At 38.7% G+C, this 20,339-nt stretch overlaps 1 protein-coding gene across 1 annotated transcript in view; it reads right to left on the reverse strand.

Annotated features, from left to right (window-relative positions):
- The window catches only part of adgrb3 (adhesion G protein-coupled receptor B3), a 126,213-nt gene extending 108,372 nt beyond the window's left edge, over positions 1–17,841 (reverse strand). The window contains exons 1-2 of the mRNA XM_079472393.1: positions 17,443–17,841; positions 14,571–15,315 (exon numbers count right to left, since the gene is read on the reverse strand). Coding sequence (XP_079328519.1) covers positions 14,571–15,300 — 730 coding nt within the window. The 5' untranslated portion in view covers positions 15,301–15,315; positions 17,443–17,841. The remainder of the gene's footprint in view (positions 1–14,570; positions 15,316–17,442) is intronic.
- Positions 17,842–20,339: the final 2,498 nt, after the last annotated feature.

Here is a 20,339-nt window from a genome sequence, read left to right on the forward strand (position 1 = left end):
ACCTTAAAAACACTCAGCAGAAAATACATCTTGTGTTGTCGTTTCCTCGACAGAACAAAACATTTTTATATAACGGATTTCATCAACAAACTTCCTAATATTTCCAAAAACTAATCAAAAAGATAGAGCATTTTCAATTTAATCAAATATCGTCGCAGTCCTTCGGAAACATTGGATGTTCAGGAAAACGCTATATTTTTTAAATGATTACAGACTGTGGTGACAAAATTGACAAGTTAGATATGTGCAAAACCCAGTGACAAACATAAACTAATAATAATGATTTATAACACAAAAATATACAGAAAATATCACGAAATATGGAGATACAAGGTTTCAGAAAGACAGCAGTGATATATTACATATCACTATAACCCTAGACTGCCAATCCCATAATATTAAGCCAATTTATTTACTAAAAAACAAAAAACTAAATACTTGACAGCCGCAATTACCATTCTATGACAAAGACCATCTTGGATATTGTGTTATAAATAACTGCTTTTGTATTCCCCAGAACAAAGGAAGTCTTAAAACGGAGCTGGAACGACTGAGTAAATGATGACAGATTTTTCATTTTGGTGGGAACTATTCCTTTAAAGCAGGGATTCCCAAAGTGTGGTGCGCGCACCCCCAGGGGTACGCGAGCTGCCACCAGGGGGTGCGCGAGAGGAAAAATGTAATGGCGATCTGTTTTTTTAAGTGGGATTTTTCCATACAATAAAAAAACATGAACAGTAAACATTTCCTTTGTAATCGCTTTTATTTTAAATAAAAAACTATAATTTATTAGTTTTTGATAGAAACGTAGAAGAAGACCGCAGCTGTCTTCTTCTACGTTTCTACACTGCTCTTATTGTCGCACTTGAAAAGTTTCAGATTGATCCTCGTTTTTATTTAGCCTAGGCCTATTTTATCTATTTCGGAGCCTATGCTCTTTAATGTTGTGGATCGTTTGTAACTTCATTGCAATGTAATTCAAGGTACCGTCATTCTAATTTCCATAACAGTTGTGTTATGATGATGATGATGCTAGCTCCACGGTCATTTAATAGGCCTGGCCTATTGCTGCAATGTTTCTTTTACGCGGCTGAAAATAACCGTGCTTTCTGTTACTGAGCCTGTGTCTGTCACTCGTCCTCTTAAAAGTGGAAGCTTGTGCGTAGCTTTGTTGTATTATATTGAAATTTTGTTGATGTTATTGTCATGCGTGTTTAGTTTTTTTGCGCATGATTAAACATGAGTCTTTATATGGCGATAAAACAAATCTTTGTTGCGTTTTTTTTTTAAGTGGGGATTGGGGGTGCGCCAACCCTGTTGGGACATAGAAGGGGGTGCGCAGGAAAAAAAGTTTGGGAACCGCTGCTTTAAAGTATCTTCGGGAGCATGCCGCCACCGGTTTGCCTCAATCCTGCTTTTTGCTAGAGAAAAAATGATTTGGGGTAAATTGTCTCCAGCTTCCTGTCGTCTGAAAGAATGAGGCAGCGAGATGGAGGCCAGGAGAAAGAGGAGCTGCTCAGGTGGGATGTTTCTATTGATTCTTTATGTGGGGACAATTTCCTGAGTGCCTCTGATTTCTCTGTCACATCCCATTATGACTTGTGTGCTTTGAGTTCCTCTTTCCTCCATGATACTGCACGAGGTGTCACTGGTCTTTATCAGCCGGTATTGGGGGAACGTGTTGAATTCTGTGCGGTCTGGTTATTATTTTCTCGCCAACTTGATTTACCCATCTGGGCAAATTTCTGAAAGCAACACTGAAACGCTGTAATCAAGTTACCTATTGTAAAAGTGTTTCAGTCATTGAGCTGGTGGCATCTCACTGTGCCTCGGTCTAGACGTTCTGGCAATCATGATCAAGGGTTTTATGTCGTGCATAAGAAAGTCAGAACTAGAAAGTCTTTTAGTGTGTCCTTTAAAGATTACTGAAATGATAACTTTCATTACTGAAATGGTAAAATGGATATCTTTTATTCACAGCAATCAGCAAATAATGCCAAAATGGATGTTTGTCTTCAAACACAACAATCGGGAGTCCATCCATTCTATGTTTATTCTTTATAAAGCTGCTTTAGAACAACATGGATTGTAAAAAGAGTGAATTTAGAGTAAGTACTATATATGTTGCATAACACACATTATAAGGCATAACTTAAAGCGATAGTTCCCTGAAAAATCATTTACTCACCCAATTGTCATTTCAACAACTTTCTTCCGTAGAACACAGAAGATATTTTGAAGTAATATGATACATTTTCTTATTTCTGTTCCTCTTTCCTTGAAACTTTTGACACATTTATTTAAATTGTACATACAGAGCGCAAGAGCCAAATCACATCAGCCAGACCTTTCCCAGGAAACCCCAACCGCTTCTCCGCAGCCTGTCGCACACGCAACAAACACTGGCCCATTTCACATCAACTTTTTGTAATTGAACACGAACGGCCCTAAAACACCTACTCTTGACAGACATTATTCAAGCAGTTTGGAAAAGTAAAGCCGAAAACACCCTGCATTGCTGCCATTTTACCATTTGCATTTCACAGGAGAACACCACTGAATGAAGACACATTTCATAAACATTGATGATACGGCTTTCATGTTCCAGTTTCCATTTCATCAAAGATGATTCTAATAGATAATGCCAAGGTTACTTGTAATAGCAATCAAAGGAAGTGTAATTGTGAAAGCGAGAAGAGACTGCTTATGCGTTGGGTGGAAATGAAATTAGCATTAGTTAGCATAATCACATGGGAACAAAGAGAAATGATCATTTCCTTTAAAAACGACGGGTTGGAGGACAACCAAACGCCTTGAAAAAATATCACTAAAATAACCGAGACCCAAGGTCAGTGTACTGCATAGCATCTGTTTTTTTTCTTTTAATCGTTTTTTCACTTCTTTCCCGGCTGCCTTCATTCTTTCGCGATCCAATTCATTCATTTCCAACTGTCTATTTTAAAGTTGGTGAATATAAGTCACACAAAGAGATTGCGTTTCAATGCCAAGTCAAAGCAACCCGCTCAACAACTCAATAGCCAAATGAGACAGACCATCTAGAAAGTCAAATAAAGTGAAGTATCCTAAATGTTTTATGGCAAAAACACATTCGAAACTTGACTGCAAAAATTCACAGCAAGTACTGACTTCAGAAACCCTTTAGAAATGGAACGCTGGTGAAATACTTCCTGGCATCTTGAGGCCAAAGTGTTAAGAAACAGTACACTTTGATTTAGGACTAAAGCTGATAAAAATATTCACAAACCTCAAATAAAGCAAAATGTCCAGAAAGGAACATTTAAAGGGTTCCTACGGCGTAGCATCCACGTCCAAAGATTTTTGATTACAACGTATGTGATGCACACATTCAGAAGTGGCATTTTAATTGCCAATTTCACTTATAGAGAGTTTAAAAACATTCACACGGACTGCTAAATTATAATGGCCTTTTCAATGTCACAATCAGGATATCAGAGTCACAACAAAAATTTCAATTTTCATTTTTTTAAATGAAACACAATTGCTTATTCACTTTCAACACGAGTGCAGTACATTGCGCGTACCGTTCGTCTCTCATTATGCTGACATCTCTGTTTGCATTCAATTACAGTAAAACACGAAATAAGAGAACAGTGTTGGGGAAAATAATGACTTGCTTCTTGACCCCCGTCTGCGATTCTGAGCCTTCAACGCCATGTCCCACGGTGACTGTAGAGTGCAGTTTTACTCAGGTAAGGTTATGTCAGCCTGTGTTCATCACATCTCCCCGGACACTCAACCGTTCATAACGTCCTTGAGAAAGACTGTTTGTCCTATCACATCACTATTTATGGCTGAAACATTAATAATAGGCCAGTTAATCTCATTGCCCATTCAGTTTTCCCATCTCTCTTGCTCTCTGGGAATCATTTATTTGTGAGCCCATGCTTGTTTCTTACATTATAATGAGGAGAAAAAGAACTCTTTTCCATTCTAATGTTTTATTTGACTAATGAAATCTTTTTAATTAGTTTACTTTCAGTCGTTCATAACAGTGTGCGGTTGCAGAGTGAATTATTTATGGTCTTATTATATCTAAAGTATTAAACTTCATCACGAGTTGAATTAAACTTTTATGTTTCTTACCACACAAGCAATAACGCTTTGTATTTTACAGGTTTTTTGCCCATTTGGTAGACGCTTTGACCAAAACGACTCGCAATGCATTTAGTCGACACATTTTTTCCTCAGTATGCAGGTTCCCTTGAAGTTGAGCTACAAGTAAAAAACACGTCGTAAATCCAAATATGTTCACTTTAAAAACATAAGTATGAATAACTCAATTCTGACAAAAATGTCAGACTCCAAGGCGATGATATTGTATCTATATATGCATTACAATAAAAGACACAAATAAATGCAATTCTTCAATCAAAATGTGTTGTTGTTGTTGTAACAATACATTTTAAAACAGTTCCTGTCATAACTTTGACTCACATCGTTTCTCCTCTAAAGTTATTATGTACAAATGTGACAAAGGCGAATTTTTGCTTTATAGAGAGAAAAACAATGCAATAGTCTAGCAATCATATTTCTTCTGCACAAGTGTCAAACTTGAAACAGGAAGTTCATCTGCTTTCCATAAATTCTCTATTTTCCCGGGTGCGTGACAAAAACTTTCATTCAGAAGGATATCAGCACCCGGCGGATGTCACTATTATCATTACAAAGTGTCTGAGGCAGCCATGAATTATCCAGCTAAAGGCTCAAACTCATCCACCGTCCGTACAAATCAGTTCAGCTCATTTCACACATGGAACGACTTATTGTGAGCTCGTCGCATAAAATCTGAATCAAATGCATGTTAGACGGACTCGAGACGACAAATATTTTTTGATCAGCTAAATAACCTTGTGTCGTACCACGCTTTAAGAGTCTGCGAACCTTATCTACGCCACAGGCCACAAAGACAAATCTGAGCTAGTCCACGAGCATTACGTGCTATATAACTGTGCCAAATAGATTCGGAAGGTTCTCCCGAGAGACACCGGAGAACTAAACTCCCCAGTAATGCGAAGCGGAGTATGAGCTCATTATTTCGGTTTCAGATAAATAGAGGTAAATGTATGTTAATGGAGAATTTTTCATGAGCCTAATTTCTGCTGAGAATTAAAAAAATCTAAGTCATTAAATTAAATGAACGTAACGTTCTGTTAAAATATCATCTGCTCTTTAGATCCACAGTTCTTCACTTTCTAAAGCTCATCACCATTCTGTGACAAACTAGTAAATTGACGTACAAAATACGTCACATATTGTAGATTTAAAATGCAGGCAATGCAGGCAATATTTAATCTTGTTTCAACTAAAACACACAAAACCTTTCCTACCTGGTTGAATTGAAAGAAATTAGGACTGTCAAACGATTATTCACGACTAATCATATGCAAAATACATACTGGTATATTATGTAAACAAAAACGTTTAGTTTGCTTACAGTAGAAATCTACGTTTTTTATGACTAATCGTATGTTGCAACACAGTCTCAAGGGAATTCGTGAAACTTTCACAAACTATGAATTTGTGTTCCTGTGTCACCCAGCGCGACTTTCAATCTAAAGTATTTCAATACGCGATATCTTTCATATGTATAAATATACATCAACGCAATCTGATGGGAATACGTATATCACAAGGTGGCTCATTCGTGTGAAATCCTATTTCCTACGATCTCATTCGTATGTTTTGTTATGATTTCATGTTTCCCCTGTGACGTTAGGGTTACGGTTACGTTAGGGTTACGGTTAGGGTAGCCATTTATCGTTGCTTTGCCACCTATTGAAACTTTCTGTTTTTAGCTTAATTAGACTTTGCGGCTGCGATTTTAGGGTTTGGGTGAGGTAAAGTGTTGGTTAGCCCATTCCTAAAATATTTACGACTTTATATCAGGATATAAATAAATAAATGTTGTGCTGGTGTGTTTAAACCTCACTCCTTGACATCAAGGGATCCTCTAGCGACAGACGCTAGAGCCGTGGTCTTTAGCCTCCGTGTTAGAGCACCCGACTCCCATGCCGGACCGCTTGGAGCAGGTCGAGTAGAACCGGTTACACTGAGTGACACGGAAAAATTGGGTAATTCGTGTGCAGGAACACGATTTAATAGATTCCAAAATTTCGTGCCTATACAACGAACTGCCTTGGGACTGGGTTGGTATATTACATAACAGACTGCTGCCATGATAATGGTCCTTCTGTCACCAAATATTAAAGGTATAAGATAGATCTGTTTCTGTAGCTCAATTATTAGAGCACAGTATTAGCAGCACAAAGGTTGTGGGCTAGAATCCAAGTGAACAAACATACAAACAAAGATATATGTAGCTTGAATGCACGGAAGGTGGGGTTGGATAAAACATCTGCCAAATGCATAAAATAAAAAAATGTTTGTTGATTCTCATTGCATTACAATCAATATGATCCATTGGAAAATCTCCATGTCTTCTAAAAAGATTTTAGAAAAACATCCACCATTCTGGACTGGGTAGGTCTCTGCTCCACTAAATAAAGTAAATAAGAAGGGTCAATAATGTGCTGTAATGAAGGTAGTTAAAAAGATACACAGGATATGACCTCACATCTTCCAAACGGGGAATTTTAATTAAGGACGTATATTTTATGTTTACTGTATTTCTGCGAGTTCAGTGCCCGTTGTATCTGCATTCCCTCCTAATAAGACAGTGACAAACGCTGGGTCAGAATGGCCCCTGAATGGGGTCAGACACAAGCATAATGAATCAATGAATGTTTTAAAACACTTCAGCTTAATGTCTCACAGGAGAACCCCACACAAAGACTCCACGGAGAGCCGTTCTGACCAGAACTATTGACGTGACAATTAGCCGCTGACGCTAATACATTTCACTACAGTTATTGCATTTATATACTGTGTAGAGCGCTTTAAACATTGACTTGATATTTTCCATTCGTCTCATTTACTTTGTACAAACTCGATGCCGTCTTTAAGAAAACTGGGACAAATCAAACAATAATCAATAAACAATTAAACTGACTTGCATGATCATTTTTCAATTAAATGTATATTTTTTCCCTTTGCGGTTATTCCAGAGTTAAATCACAGACAGAGAGAAGTCAATCATAACTAAGGCATAATAATAATTGTATATATTTTTAATAACCCACCTAACATTAATAACTAAGAAATCTAATATCACTTTAACTGTATTTAATATTTCTACAATAATCAGGAACATGCAATGCCTAAAAATCTCTGACAAAACTGAAAAAGCTGATAGAAAGGTACAGCGAATATCAACAGAGTCAACATGATCTCTCTAAAAAATGTATCCAATCAGCGACAGCCAAAAACAGAGATTCAAGTGTCCATCACCCTTACAGCTCTCAGCACTTCAGCTTATTGATGACCCGGCCGCCGCGCTTCAAAGCTGATTGGATGACCATTTCAAAGCGTATCCAATCATAAGCCATCAATTTTCCCATGCATGAGTGCATCATTTTGATGATGATGCTAGTAACAGGACCATATGGTCATTCTGCAGTCAGGGACCTCCCAGGAAATCTAAGCATCTATGTACTTGCCAACATTTGTGGGGGGTAACTGACTGGCAGGGTTAGGATAACCACAGAAGATAATTTTGAATATGCAAAATTAAATAATTTGCATAAATATTGCTTGCCTGTCAATGTTAATTTAATAAGGCAATGGCACCCTGCTTGTTAAAAAGATGTGAATGAAATGTCAGAAAATCCTCAACATTCTCAAAAACAGGACATTTTAAATATGTAGACGTAAAATCTATCTTCTGTTTACTTATTAATACACACAAAACATTTCACAAGTGGAGCCTTGAGATTTCTTCTCTTTGTCTATGTCATTTTCACAACCTTATTTTACTTTGTAAACAGCTCATTTTACACACCCAATAAATACAAAACTGTTTGGCTCTTGGCTAAACGATTCCTTCGTACAAGATGACAAAGTGGAGCCCAATTCAATTTGTAATTTAGCAGATGATAATACAGCAATATTGGAATCAAAACACACAGATTTACTGCAGTTCTGTTTAACAGGAAAAATGATTTTCAAATACAGCCAAATAGTCAAAAAAGCCACTAACCTGTAATGGTCAGATAAGGAGTTAATAACCAAAATTGCTTAAAACGGATTACAAAGCAAAGGACGTTCAGGCTATCCAATGTTTATTTGGCTTAAGAGCTTGAAAAAGAAGTACTATTTGTAATAGTGCAGTATAATGCTATCTATTTTGTCATCTGTCATCCTACACCAAGTAGACGTTCACAAATTTTGGACTGCACTATCCTCCCTTTGAGAGACTAAAACAATCCTGCGGATGACACGAAAACAGACACTTTATGGTGCGTGTATGTATAGGCAATACTGCAGAACCCAAGATCCGCTAAAACCACAAACAACCAACAAGCTGGTCCATCGAACTCAAAAGACTTTCAATCCCTCTGCTGATTCTTTGGAGAATATTGTTGGCCCAGAGTTTGCTATTTTCATCACTACAGGAACATGTCGCATTGCATGCAAATATAACACTAACTGTAGTATGTCTGAAAAGATTCGGGGCATCGGAGGGACACTCTGCTATCCCATAAGACCACAGGACTTCCTATGATCGTGATTGCTGTGAATGTACTTTCATCAAGTGGAAGGAGCGAAGACAGTGAAGGTGTAAGCTTGATTTTTTTCCTAGTATAAAATATATGTAAAAGAAATGCTTGCTTTGCAAAAAGGCTGCATTGTGTATGATTTGTGCACCGCAGAGGCTTTGCATCCCTTGATAAATGCTAAACAGCCCTACATCTGTGCCTTACACGCTCTTAAAGTCACACACCCCTTGATATTAAAATAGCACTTATTTACTTTTTATTGCGCATTCTTCTTATAATGAATAACTTAAACCATGTTTTCCTTAAAATCTTATGAAAATGATTCTGCAAAACACCCCTATAATGACTGAACTGAGGTGACATTTTGCTAAGGAGACTTTCTTAAAGTTAAATTCAACAGCCACGACAATTCATGAAAAATAAATAACAGTTTGTGATCGCCAATTCACAATGACTTTTCAAATAAACCGCTTTTGCCATAAAAGAGAAAACACCCCTCAAACAGAGCTATACTATAAGCCATTGTGAACATAAAACTAGACTAGACTAGAATTCAACATGGCCTCCAAATTGAAAAACTGAGAGCCAAAGAAAACAAAAGGCTGCACTATGCAGTAAAAACGCAGAGGTTTTTGCTGTCCCCTGGCATCAATAAAGAGCCCTCGTTCTCGTAAACTGGCAATACGAAAGCACTGTTATCCTGATGATTCTTTTAAATATAACAATAAAATCAAGAAGGTTTGTCCAGACAAATTTATCTGTGAGGACCGATATAAATAACAAAAACAAAGTCTACCAATAAACAATCCATCAGCACAGTTTTAATCCTGTTTTCAGCACAGCAACAGAGAGTGGGCATGCATAGCCCTTATAGAACATCAGCCCATCCTTTTAACCTAATTACATCACGTAGAACTAATCGTGGAAGTAATTCGTGTTTATGTCTACATGTGACATTTACAAATTTAAATATACATTTATACACAAAAATGCAGTTATCAATTTCATTGTATACATTTAATAATAAGGTTGGTTTTGCAAGTAAAACTGTACTTACTTTTACATGGATTAAGTTCAATCACATTACACTGACAAAATCAACCGATAGCTCAAATCAATTTTATGTTATTTACAGTATATATCGCTTTTCACAATTTTGCATTATTGCAAAGCCGCTTTACATACATTTAGGAAGTGGTTACTATAGGAAAGAGAAATTATTATGAAAAACATGAAACCAGTATGCACGGTATTACAATACACAATGTTATATAAATCTTTGTTATGCTTGTGAAGCGGTTAAGATAGCAAGATAGTTTTGAACACTGACTTTTTTACAGTTTGGGTTAAAAATAAGCCAAAGATTGAGCAAATATCAGCATTAAGGAAAGCTCTTGACTTTCTTTTTAAGAGAGAGAAAAGAAGGTCAGATTATGCTATGATGAAATTCACAGTAACTTTATCCGAGTAACATCCTACATTCAGAAAAACACGGCTTTTCCCCAATAATCATCACTTATGTACATTTATCCCTTTAACTCAGAATTGTGGCTGCGTGATATTGAACAAAATGTAATAAGAAAATAACTTGCTAACAAATTCAACATTTAATATAATAATGCTTTCAGTTTGTAATATAAATCAATTTGAACTAAATTAAATATATTAATATACCACGATTTGTAATATTTTAATAATTTCAATATATTCTGCAACTCTAGACAGAATACACAAGGCTGCTGTTATAATGCCAGCAATTACGATTACATAATAGTTGTAGTTCTACAGGCATTTTATGTTCCAGTTTTAAACTCATGTTTGTTTTGACCAGCATTTGCTACGATGTGGTTTGCTTTGGTAAATAAATCGTTTAGATAAACAGAATAACAGATTTTGACCCCAACAGCCCCCTTGAAATTTGTTAACAAAACATATCGACCTCAGGATGCAAAACACGAAACACTCAATTCCGAAAATGCTCAAAATCATCTCAGCATTTTATTTTCCAGTTTTAAACTCATGTTTGTTTTGACCAGCATTTTGTTACGATGTGGTTCGCTTTGTTCTTCTACTTTGGTAAATAAATTGTTTAGATAATCAGAATAACACAGAGTTCGATGCAAAACATGAAACACTCAAGTCTGAAAATGCTAAATCCTTTGTAACCATTCCCGTCTCTCCTCAAATCTGACATTTTGCATTCCAGCGGGTGGATATTATCACATGCACATGACTCAGCACAAACTGACAAACTGTGGACGTGCACTTCATAAGCATCAGCCCAATTCCCGCTCCGCAACCACTCCGGTGCCCAGAGCCTGACAAGGGTCATTCGCACATAGTGACAAATCAGTACCCCCACAGATCCGAATGCAGGAGTCCTGGACCCTGCAGTGCAGTCAGACAAGTTTCTTCTCCAGAAGCGGTCAGGCAAAAGAGCAAACGGACACTGGCGTCTGAGGGTGGTGGAGTGGGAGACAGAGAGTAATGAGAAAAAGCCCCGAGATGTTGCTCATCATCTCCAGCAGGGCTTCATTTGTGACTAATTTGGGAGGCGCGATTCAGAGCGCCTGACTTTGAGCGATCACATCAAGTGTCACTGCGCCTGGAGAGGAGAAGATACCGAGATACAGAGAAGAGAAAGCAGTTGCTCATAATGGGAACGTAGGATGGGAACGCTCGGCATGGCCCACGTATGGCCGAGGCCCACAAGAAGCACTATGAAGACTGATACTTGAAAGATGATCCATTATGAGACGAGGAAATAAGAACAGGCCTATTTACAACATTACAGGAATACAAATCCCACATTATAATGGCATGAAATTATAAACACCTAACACATTATTTTATTTATTGCTTTAAACTATCAAGCAACCATTTCATGGTTGAATGTTGTAGGTCAAATCTTGTTTTCTCAGAAATTATGCTTAAGAGTTTATGCTTAAAACAAGAAAAAATATCTAATTTGATCAGATCTATATTTCAGAGATGCTTATCCGTGACTGACTTTAACGTTAAACTTTGGACATTTGCCATGTGTTTTTTAATAAGATTGACAGGTCCACATTCTAGAGGACTAAAAAAAACTATTTACATCGCAGGTGTTTTAAACGTTAAAAGCCTCTCCTCGCATGAGCTGTATCTTCACTCAAATGACACTGCAGCCATTTCAACTCAGACCTGTTTATTGCAATTACAGAGTTTATTTAACCAAACTACACAAACCTGCTTAAAGGTCACGCCCAACAAGCCCCTCATGTTCATACACCAACAGATTCATAAAATCCAAACAGTTACGGCAATATCGCCATGATCGGCTAATGCCCGCTCAAGTGCATTTAATGTGCACCACCATCATAATTATCCATTATGCAAGTCTAATATGTTTTTACTTTTCAAAACACTTTCATCCTCCGCGAGGCAGCATTCAAACACTGTTATCATAAAGTATAATCAAGCTCATGTTTTGCTGGCTAGCTTCACATGATCCTGCTCAGAGCAATGAACCAGAAAAACACTTTTTTCACTATCCTCTCGTCGGTGTGTTGAAAGACCACACTTTGTTGCCATGCACACAAGCAGGCGTGAGGGATATCAAAGACGCCCATTTATTTGCCCCCTCTCCTCACAGATCTTGTATTGTTGCCGTTGTTTGAAGGCTTGCAACATTGAATGCTCATCCGGGAGAGCGGGAGCTTCATTCTGACACCACAAGGCCATGTGTTCTTTTAAACCAGCTATAGCAATCCACTAAAGCCGCCAGTGCTATAAATAGAAGCTTTCGGCGTAATCTTTTGGGAAAAAATAAGCTGATGCATATACAGTAAGCTTCTCTAAACATGCAGCTAGTTGACATGTTTAGAAAAAGTAGATTTTCTGCTGCGCAACTACAGTGAACAGCAAAGTACTTAACAGGGGGAATGTTTTGAAGCCTGTTGGATAATTTTAACACAATCTCACTGCAATTCGTTACTCAATACACATGAATTTGTTCGATTTTATACATTTTACCATCTCTTTTCCCATAGTAAAGTTTTGGAGCGGGGCTTCATTCTGGCTTTATTTTCTAATAATTGCATGGTTATTTTTTTTCGTACACAATACAAAAAAATGTCAGCCAGCATTAAGTAAAACTGGACAAACCCAACTGTTTGGTTAAATAGAGATATATTTGACCCAACATTTTAGGTTGAAACCCAACGCTTGGGTTTGTCCATTTTTTACCCAAAACTGGGTTAAAATAACCCAACATTTTTAGATTGTAGGATTTTTTTAATTCATCATCTTGTCTAGATTAAATTGTCCAACCTGATCCAACAGGAACATTTTTTACTTAAAGGACAATGATATTAAAATGATATGACAGTTCACCCAAAATGAAAGTCTGGCATCATTTACTCATTCTCTTGAAATTTCAAAACTTTCTATGGCGCTCACGGTTCAGCAAAACAGAAATGATATTTTGAAGGAATGTTGGTAACCGAACAGCACCTGCACCCATCCACTTCTATTGTATGGACCCAAAACCAATGAAAGTCAATGGGTGCAGTCGCTGTTTGGTTACCAGCATTTTTCAAAATATCTTATTTTGTATTGTTTGGAAGGAATGAACAGGTTTGAAATGACAAGAGGGTGAGTAAATGATGACAGGATGTCATCACTTTAAAACTTTAAAAATAGAGTCTATGCTACAATAAAAGCAGCTAAATGAATCCATAATAACTTAATATTCATTTTAGACTTGATTCACATTCATTACATTACACATTCTACAATAAAATAAAAACTGAATTTGTTTCAGCAAGAATCATCAGCTCTATAATGGAATATGACACAGTTTGGAATAGGACATAAAGCTAATTCAAAGAGGAATGAGAAAGGAAATTAAGGCCCTACTTAACTGAACTGAACCTTGATCATTCCAAAGCACCGTGTTCCACTTGATCGGAAAAACTGCCACTTTCTCCCCAGGGGGTTATTATTTTCAGCAAGTAAAAACGCATGGAGAGTTTCTCCCTTACTCTCCTGCTCACTCTATACACCTCATTATTCATTATTTTTGAATGGCTGTGCTGGAATTGAAGTGAGACTGTCAGCATCCGTTCCCAGCCAAGCATCTCTGAGAGCTTTTATCCTTTCACAGTATGCTGGGTCATCCCTGCCTCCAGTTGATCTCTATCTTGTGCCAGTTGCAAAATGTTACAGAAGCTAATTAGCTGTAATGTCTGTGACCCCGATACAAGTCCATAATGCATCATCTGAGAATGATCCGTGTCTGCTTGTATTTTGCCTTGCTATTAAATTCCTTCAAAGGCTGCCAGGATCCGCATTGAGAGGAAGACGGGTAGCTGACGGGCATGTGACAGGACACCTGTCATTGATGGAGGCTGACAGCAGCATTACAATTACATTTAGGCCAGAAGGTTGCCAGGTGTTTATACTAGGTAAGAATGACCCCCCTCGCTGCAAAATGTGTCTTGTGCGTTATCTATGCCTCAATAAGTAAAAATTCAAACGATAAATTGCCTTTTTATTGCCTCCTGGGTAAACAAAGCACACTTTAATTTTCGATGGGGAACTCTCTGAGCATCAAAAGGCTGAAACACACGTTAAATTATATTAAAGGTAAAACAGACTACAGAAAAAATACACCCCTTTCTAACAAGAAAAATCCAGGCATATCGAACATGAAAATAAAACACATCATCAAGTAAGAATTGTACAGTTTAGTCGACAGAGAGCTAAACCGAACGATGAAATCAGACATCAATAGCAGAATGAACTGCACATTGTTTAATGTGGAAAGGTGGAGGAATACAGGAGGGCATCATAAAGACATAATTAAGATATAATTAAGCTGTGAAATGATCTCCGGCGTTAAAGGCCTGCAGCTGTCTGGTTCATACTCACCCTCCTTGGACGGGCGCCGCACCTCCGCGCTCAGATTGCACACCTGCGCCGAGCGCACCTGAGGAGTCAGGCATCCTTCGGTTTGAGGATTTAAAGGCAACACCACGTTACTGAGCATCAGCATGCTTTCAGATTCCCCGTCGCCTAAATGCTGCGGACACGAGCATTTGGTGTAGACTATTCCACACGACTCGTCTTTGCACCACGTGCACAACACCTGACATCCAAACTGACTGGGGCTCGCCTTGTTCAAAACCACAAACTCCACCACCGACCTTTCCTCTTCATCCGTCTTCTTCGTCGCCAATCCATTGTTATCGTACGGAAACGCCCTCCGGAGCTGCACGAAATTCTTATCGTAATGCAAATACAAGTGAATATTCTTGGCGTCGTCGCACAGGTGCACGATGGACTCGTTGATCCTCAACAGCTCGTTGATCTTCTCGTGAGAGAAGTGATCGAACTGGTAAGCCAGCAGGGAGAATTCTGAGCAGCTTATTTCTTGTTTGTAAAGTTTTAGGTAGATGCTGTATTTGGTGGGATCGGGGTTCTCCAACGTCCACGTGCAGTTTGTGAAGTTCTTGGGGAACATTTCATTCATCGAGTAAGATCCATAGATAACTCCTTTCACCAGTGTGGAACACCAGAAATCTTGGCCGCCAGTATATCCAAACATAACCAGGAGATAGGTGGAAAATATATAAATCAACAGATTACGAATAGCCTTCATCCTATGTCATTTGGCCTGCAAGAGAAACACTTTTATTGTTAGTATGCATGTGCATGCTTCATGGTGTGTTCATTCATAAATCTAAAACACTAATTTACTGGGACCCCCCTTTTAATAACCATGTTTATTTATTCAAGTCATTCCAATCAAAACAGATCACATTCTATACCATACAATATTATATTAAAGAATTTTGTTTCCATCTTTGTTGCAACAGTTTTGAAAGGGCCTTATTCTGTTGTAAAATGACTGAATGATGGGTTTGGGTGATGAGTGTTTGGCTCAGTTTGGTTCAGATATGGGCTTTATGCAGACTCTTCCACACTAGACTGAATCAAACATCTTGTTCGTGTTGGAATAGAAAAGGCTCCTGCACAAACAGTTGCTATAAAATTAGCACAATTCTCTAGAATATCATTTGTGCTCACAGAAATTAGTCAAACCTTTTCGTTTGAAGGGGGAATCCAAATACTTTTGTCCATATAGTGTGTGTAGTTATCTAGCTTTACACAAAACAGACTCACCTGTGATGTTCATTTGTGCTGCCTATTGACACCATAAATTACATACAAGTCATCGTGCAACGTGCAATGTTGTATTGCATCTTTAGGTCAAAGGATTCTTTCCATGGGAATGTAACACATTTCGGATAAACATTGCCACCTTGTGGTGTTTAATAAATTGGGGGTAATAACTTTGGGCATCTGCGCTGGCGGGATAAAACAACATCATAATATTCGGTGATCAAATGATACATTTATACGATGATTACACGTTGAATGATCTTTACTGTGGCTGAATTTGTGACACTGTCGGACTCGGTGATCATTAACAATCAATGGCTTTATGGACGTTAAGTCGAGTCTCGTTTAGAAGATAAAAAGGGCTGAGATTATATTTTTCATCAACAAAAATGAGATTTAAAAACACTAGACGCATAAAACGGGTTTAATTTGCTCGATGGTGATGTGTCGCAATTCTGCAGTGATCTACATCTCTGCGCGCATAATAACCATCCATATCTCGGTCTCCATATACTCTGTCGGGTTTTCTACTCGTTTTAAGATTTACCAAATATATTTTCATTGAATGAGAGGGATCATTTTGTGGCTTTGCGTGGTCGTGTAAGAAAAGCGGCGTACTTTCAGCATTTTATAACCTTAGGGAATCGCAGTCGTTCCTTTCCATTGCGCATAAAACTTTCATTTCAATGTGAACAGGTTTGTCTCCGCGACGATCCGCTATGCGTTTTATCATCGCGTGCGCAAGTGTGTTGAAACCCCAAATATTCTAGAAGTCTGAAAGAAAGGCGGCGGAGAGAGAGAGAGAGAGAGAGAGAGAGAGAGAGAGAGAGAGAGAGAGAGAGAGAGAGAGAGAGAGAGAGAGAAGAGAGAGAGGAGAGAGAGCGATCCAGCAGAGGGAAAGCTATTCGATGTCCTGTTTGCATGAATCCTGCAGGCATTGCAGCTGTGTGCGGTGTCACAGCACTCCCAAACCGAGCCTTTATTTGACATTTATTTTATACCCGTGTCACCTTTAATGCGACAAGAGTCACACCACACCGAAAGACGCGTTGCGATATGCAGTTTAAACGTGAATATGTTGGAGAACACAATATTGGCGCACATTAAAAACCCCCGCGCACTACTTGAACAGCCCGTGCGCTGTGTCGCGTCGTGCGCTCGCAGTGTAGCCAGCTTCGAGGATTATAATAAAAGCGCTCCAGTTTGTCGCGTCACAGGGAATATAAAGTGTTTGTATATGTCAAGCCTCTTTCGAGACCCCACAACCCCGACGTTGTGCGTTTTGGGGATGCAAATGTGGTCCAATAAACCACCAAACGGATCTGATGTACAGTCGGCGCCCAAACTCCATTTCATGTCATTTTCCTTCGGAACTCGTCTATCGTCGTTTAACTTCACGCTGCACTTGTGTGAGGTTCTAGTCGTCTGAAATATTGACGTAGTTTGCTTTGCATTAATCAGAGGCAGATACAATGAACTGTGCAACTCGGATCTTTAACTCGGATGTGTTTAAGAGAAATAAACTTGGGCGAGGGCCATCTCATCTCCACACGACACACAAATATTCACCCGTATCTATACTAACAACCATCGTGATCATAAAAAAGGAAAGTCTTACCTTGCACTCTGACAGCTATGGCTATTTTTCCCACATACTTGGAAACATCCTTTAGAAATAAAACGCGTCGCTCCCTTGCGAATCAATATCTCCCATTGCCGATCATGTAAGTCCGGAGCAACAAGATGGTCAATGAGCAAAAATGCATTAGACTCCGAGCTGGATCATCATCTCGCTCCTTTATATCACCTCAATGTAACCAAGTGATGAGAGCGCAACAGAAGTGAGCGGCGGGGATATTATACTCTAGAACGAGGGCTAAAAATGTTGTCTGCCAAATAAATGTGAATCTGTGGCCATCAGTCGTCGTCTGCCCTTCCCTCAAGAGATGCTCGGGTCCGGTAGCAGGTAGAGCGCAATCCTTGACGGATGGAGGATGCTGCTGACTCGCCGTGGAGTGAGATGGAAAGCGCCGAGCCTCAGGACTGGAGCTGCAATATCACGTCACTGCCACTAAGATAAGGCACGTATGGACGTCTCGAGCTGCGTCTCTCACCATCTCGCCCCCCTTCCTCTGGATCACATAGAAACTCTTTTTATTGGGAAATCAAGGCAGAGGAATGTCCCGCGCACTGGAACTAACGGCGCGGCGTCTTCTGCGACCACGGTTCAGTTTAACACGGACTATTTTATCAGGAGCCAACAAAGGCGCGTGGAATAATTAATCCTTACGGGCGCGTTGCCTTGGGAATTATCCTTGCGATTGTTTTGCGCCAGATTTTAAATGGTGTTTCCGTCGACAGACTTAACTTCGTTCTAGTACGACGATCATGAAGAATTTTCTCAACTTTTTTGGACTGAAAACATCCGCCAAATTTCAGTGCGCATTGCTAACTGAAAAGAAAACTTTTGTGCGCATACGTGGAACCACCTCAGCTTTTTTCTTACTTTAAATGCATAAAGTCGGGCGCCTTCACAAAAGCAGCAGAGGATGCAGTGGGTTTTAATTTAAATGGGACGAGACAGATGCGGGAGCGCATGGCTTTTAACATCTATGTAGCTACAGATGTTCACGTTCGTATGCCCGTTCCGCGGTAAGTGAATTGCTCGAGAGATCCATAAACTCACAGCGGCCCTTGGTGGACTTTTAAAGTAGTCTATGTTCATCTCAAAACAGGATTTGAAATAAAGCACTACTTTGTGAGGCGCGCGTGAATAACGCTATGCAATATTGTGCGCACCTGTATTAACCGAAGATCGACTGGACGCCGTGCATGCATTCGATTCGTTTTGTATTTTAAAGGACCGCATTCTTTGAGGATTTGCAAACGTCGTTTGTGGATGAAGCAGAGATGGATACAATATAGAGCAGAAGAACAAAGGATATCAACACTGCGCAAGCAATATTATTTGCATATGGATGAGAAAAGGAAAGTGCCATGTATAAAGGATCTCGTCTTAAAGCTTCTTTCAAATCTGACGGCCCAGTTTCTTGCATCCAAAGGATTACAAGGGTTCGAGATGGATGGAGGTATCTGAACAGATGTTCGTGTTGCAGTCGAATGACTTTGGGTCAGTGGGCGTGTCATTGAGGTGGTTTGATCATCCATCAACAACAGAGATTGGCAATGCTCTCTGTAAGAAAATGAATATGCTTCTCATTTTATGTTCAAGCCTTATTGTGAAAATGTTATTATTTATAGTACGTACCTGAAAATAAAGGTTCTTTAATGGATGGACTCCGTTGCTGTAACAGGCCCCCAATCGTCTTCCTTTATTCAACCTCATATTGTGCAAAACCTGTATATGATTCTTTGTGGTGATGTGGAACACATCGGAAGATATTATGAAAAGGAAAATAAGTCCATACAAAGGAGGTAAATGGGATCAAATGTAGTTAGGTTATCAGGTTCTTCAAAATATTCTATTTCATATCAATTTTGTGTTGTGCAGAAGAAAAAAAGTGAATACATGAAGACACAATTTTCAAACTAATATGACAACCCTTGTCAAGAACTGATCACTAAAGTGCAAACTTCATGTATTCCAAAAATAAAAGATGTCACTTAAGTTGTACTGCCTTTTATATTCTGGTTAAAACTCAAAAGATGCAGAATCATTACACTATAACATTTTAGAAAGCTCCTGTCCTTAAAGGAAGATCGTCTCTCGAACAAACCACATATATTTTCATGGCACACAAATGAAAAGATTCATAAATTACTTCCTTATCATTGTTGTTGACTACATGGCCAGAGCAACAATAGCTCCATCTCATGAAAACTAATCAAGCTTTTCTCATGTGTATTTAGCCCTTGACAAGGTCATTATAACATCAAACTAATGTGATCAGAGGAAAGCTGACCAGGACGCCCATCTTTGATCATTAAAGGCTTTAGTCTTCATGTCATCCTTATAAACAAAAATGGCATGTTTCAATGTAAGATGTGTTGTACAAGGAGCTGGCATCTGCTTTGTTTCGGTGACCTCTTCCTTTATTCTGGCTGTCATGAGCACTGCCTTGGGAAGCGTCCTCATATTGTTGTGTTAATCTGATCCATTTTTGTTACAAAGTGTCCAAAGACCTGCACTATTTGTACCTGCACAATGACTGCCAAAACTAACAGGCCACAGGGGGGTCTCCAGGGGTTTTGTGTATGGTTCTAATTCTTTGACAGGTTGTTGAAAACGCTGTTTTGTGCTCATTTCTGATTAAACCTGTCAACCACGCAACAGTCACTGTTATCGACTGTTTGAATATATTAACATGAACAGTTCGTCTGTAAATATGCACATGGTTACCTATACAGAGGCTGAGTGAAGGAATATAGCCAAAATCGCCTTTATAAGTCAGAACTGACAATAGAAACTGAAAATATGTAAATGAGAACAGAAATTTGAGATTTTAAAGTCAGGGTTGTATTTACAATAAAGGTAAGGGTTTCTTACGAGATGTA

The sequence above is a fragment of the Barbatula barbatula genome (genome assembly GCF_947034865.1).
Source record: "Barbatula barbatula genome assembly, chromosome: 14".
Classification (NCBI taxonomy): Eukaryota; Metazoa; Chordata; class Actinopteri; order Cypriniformes; family Nemacheilidae; genus Barbatula; species Barbatula barbatula.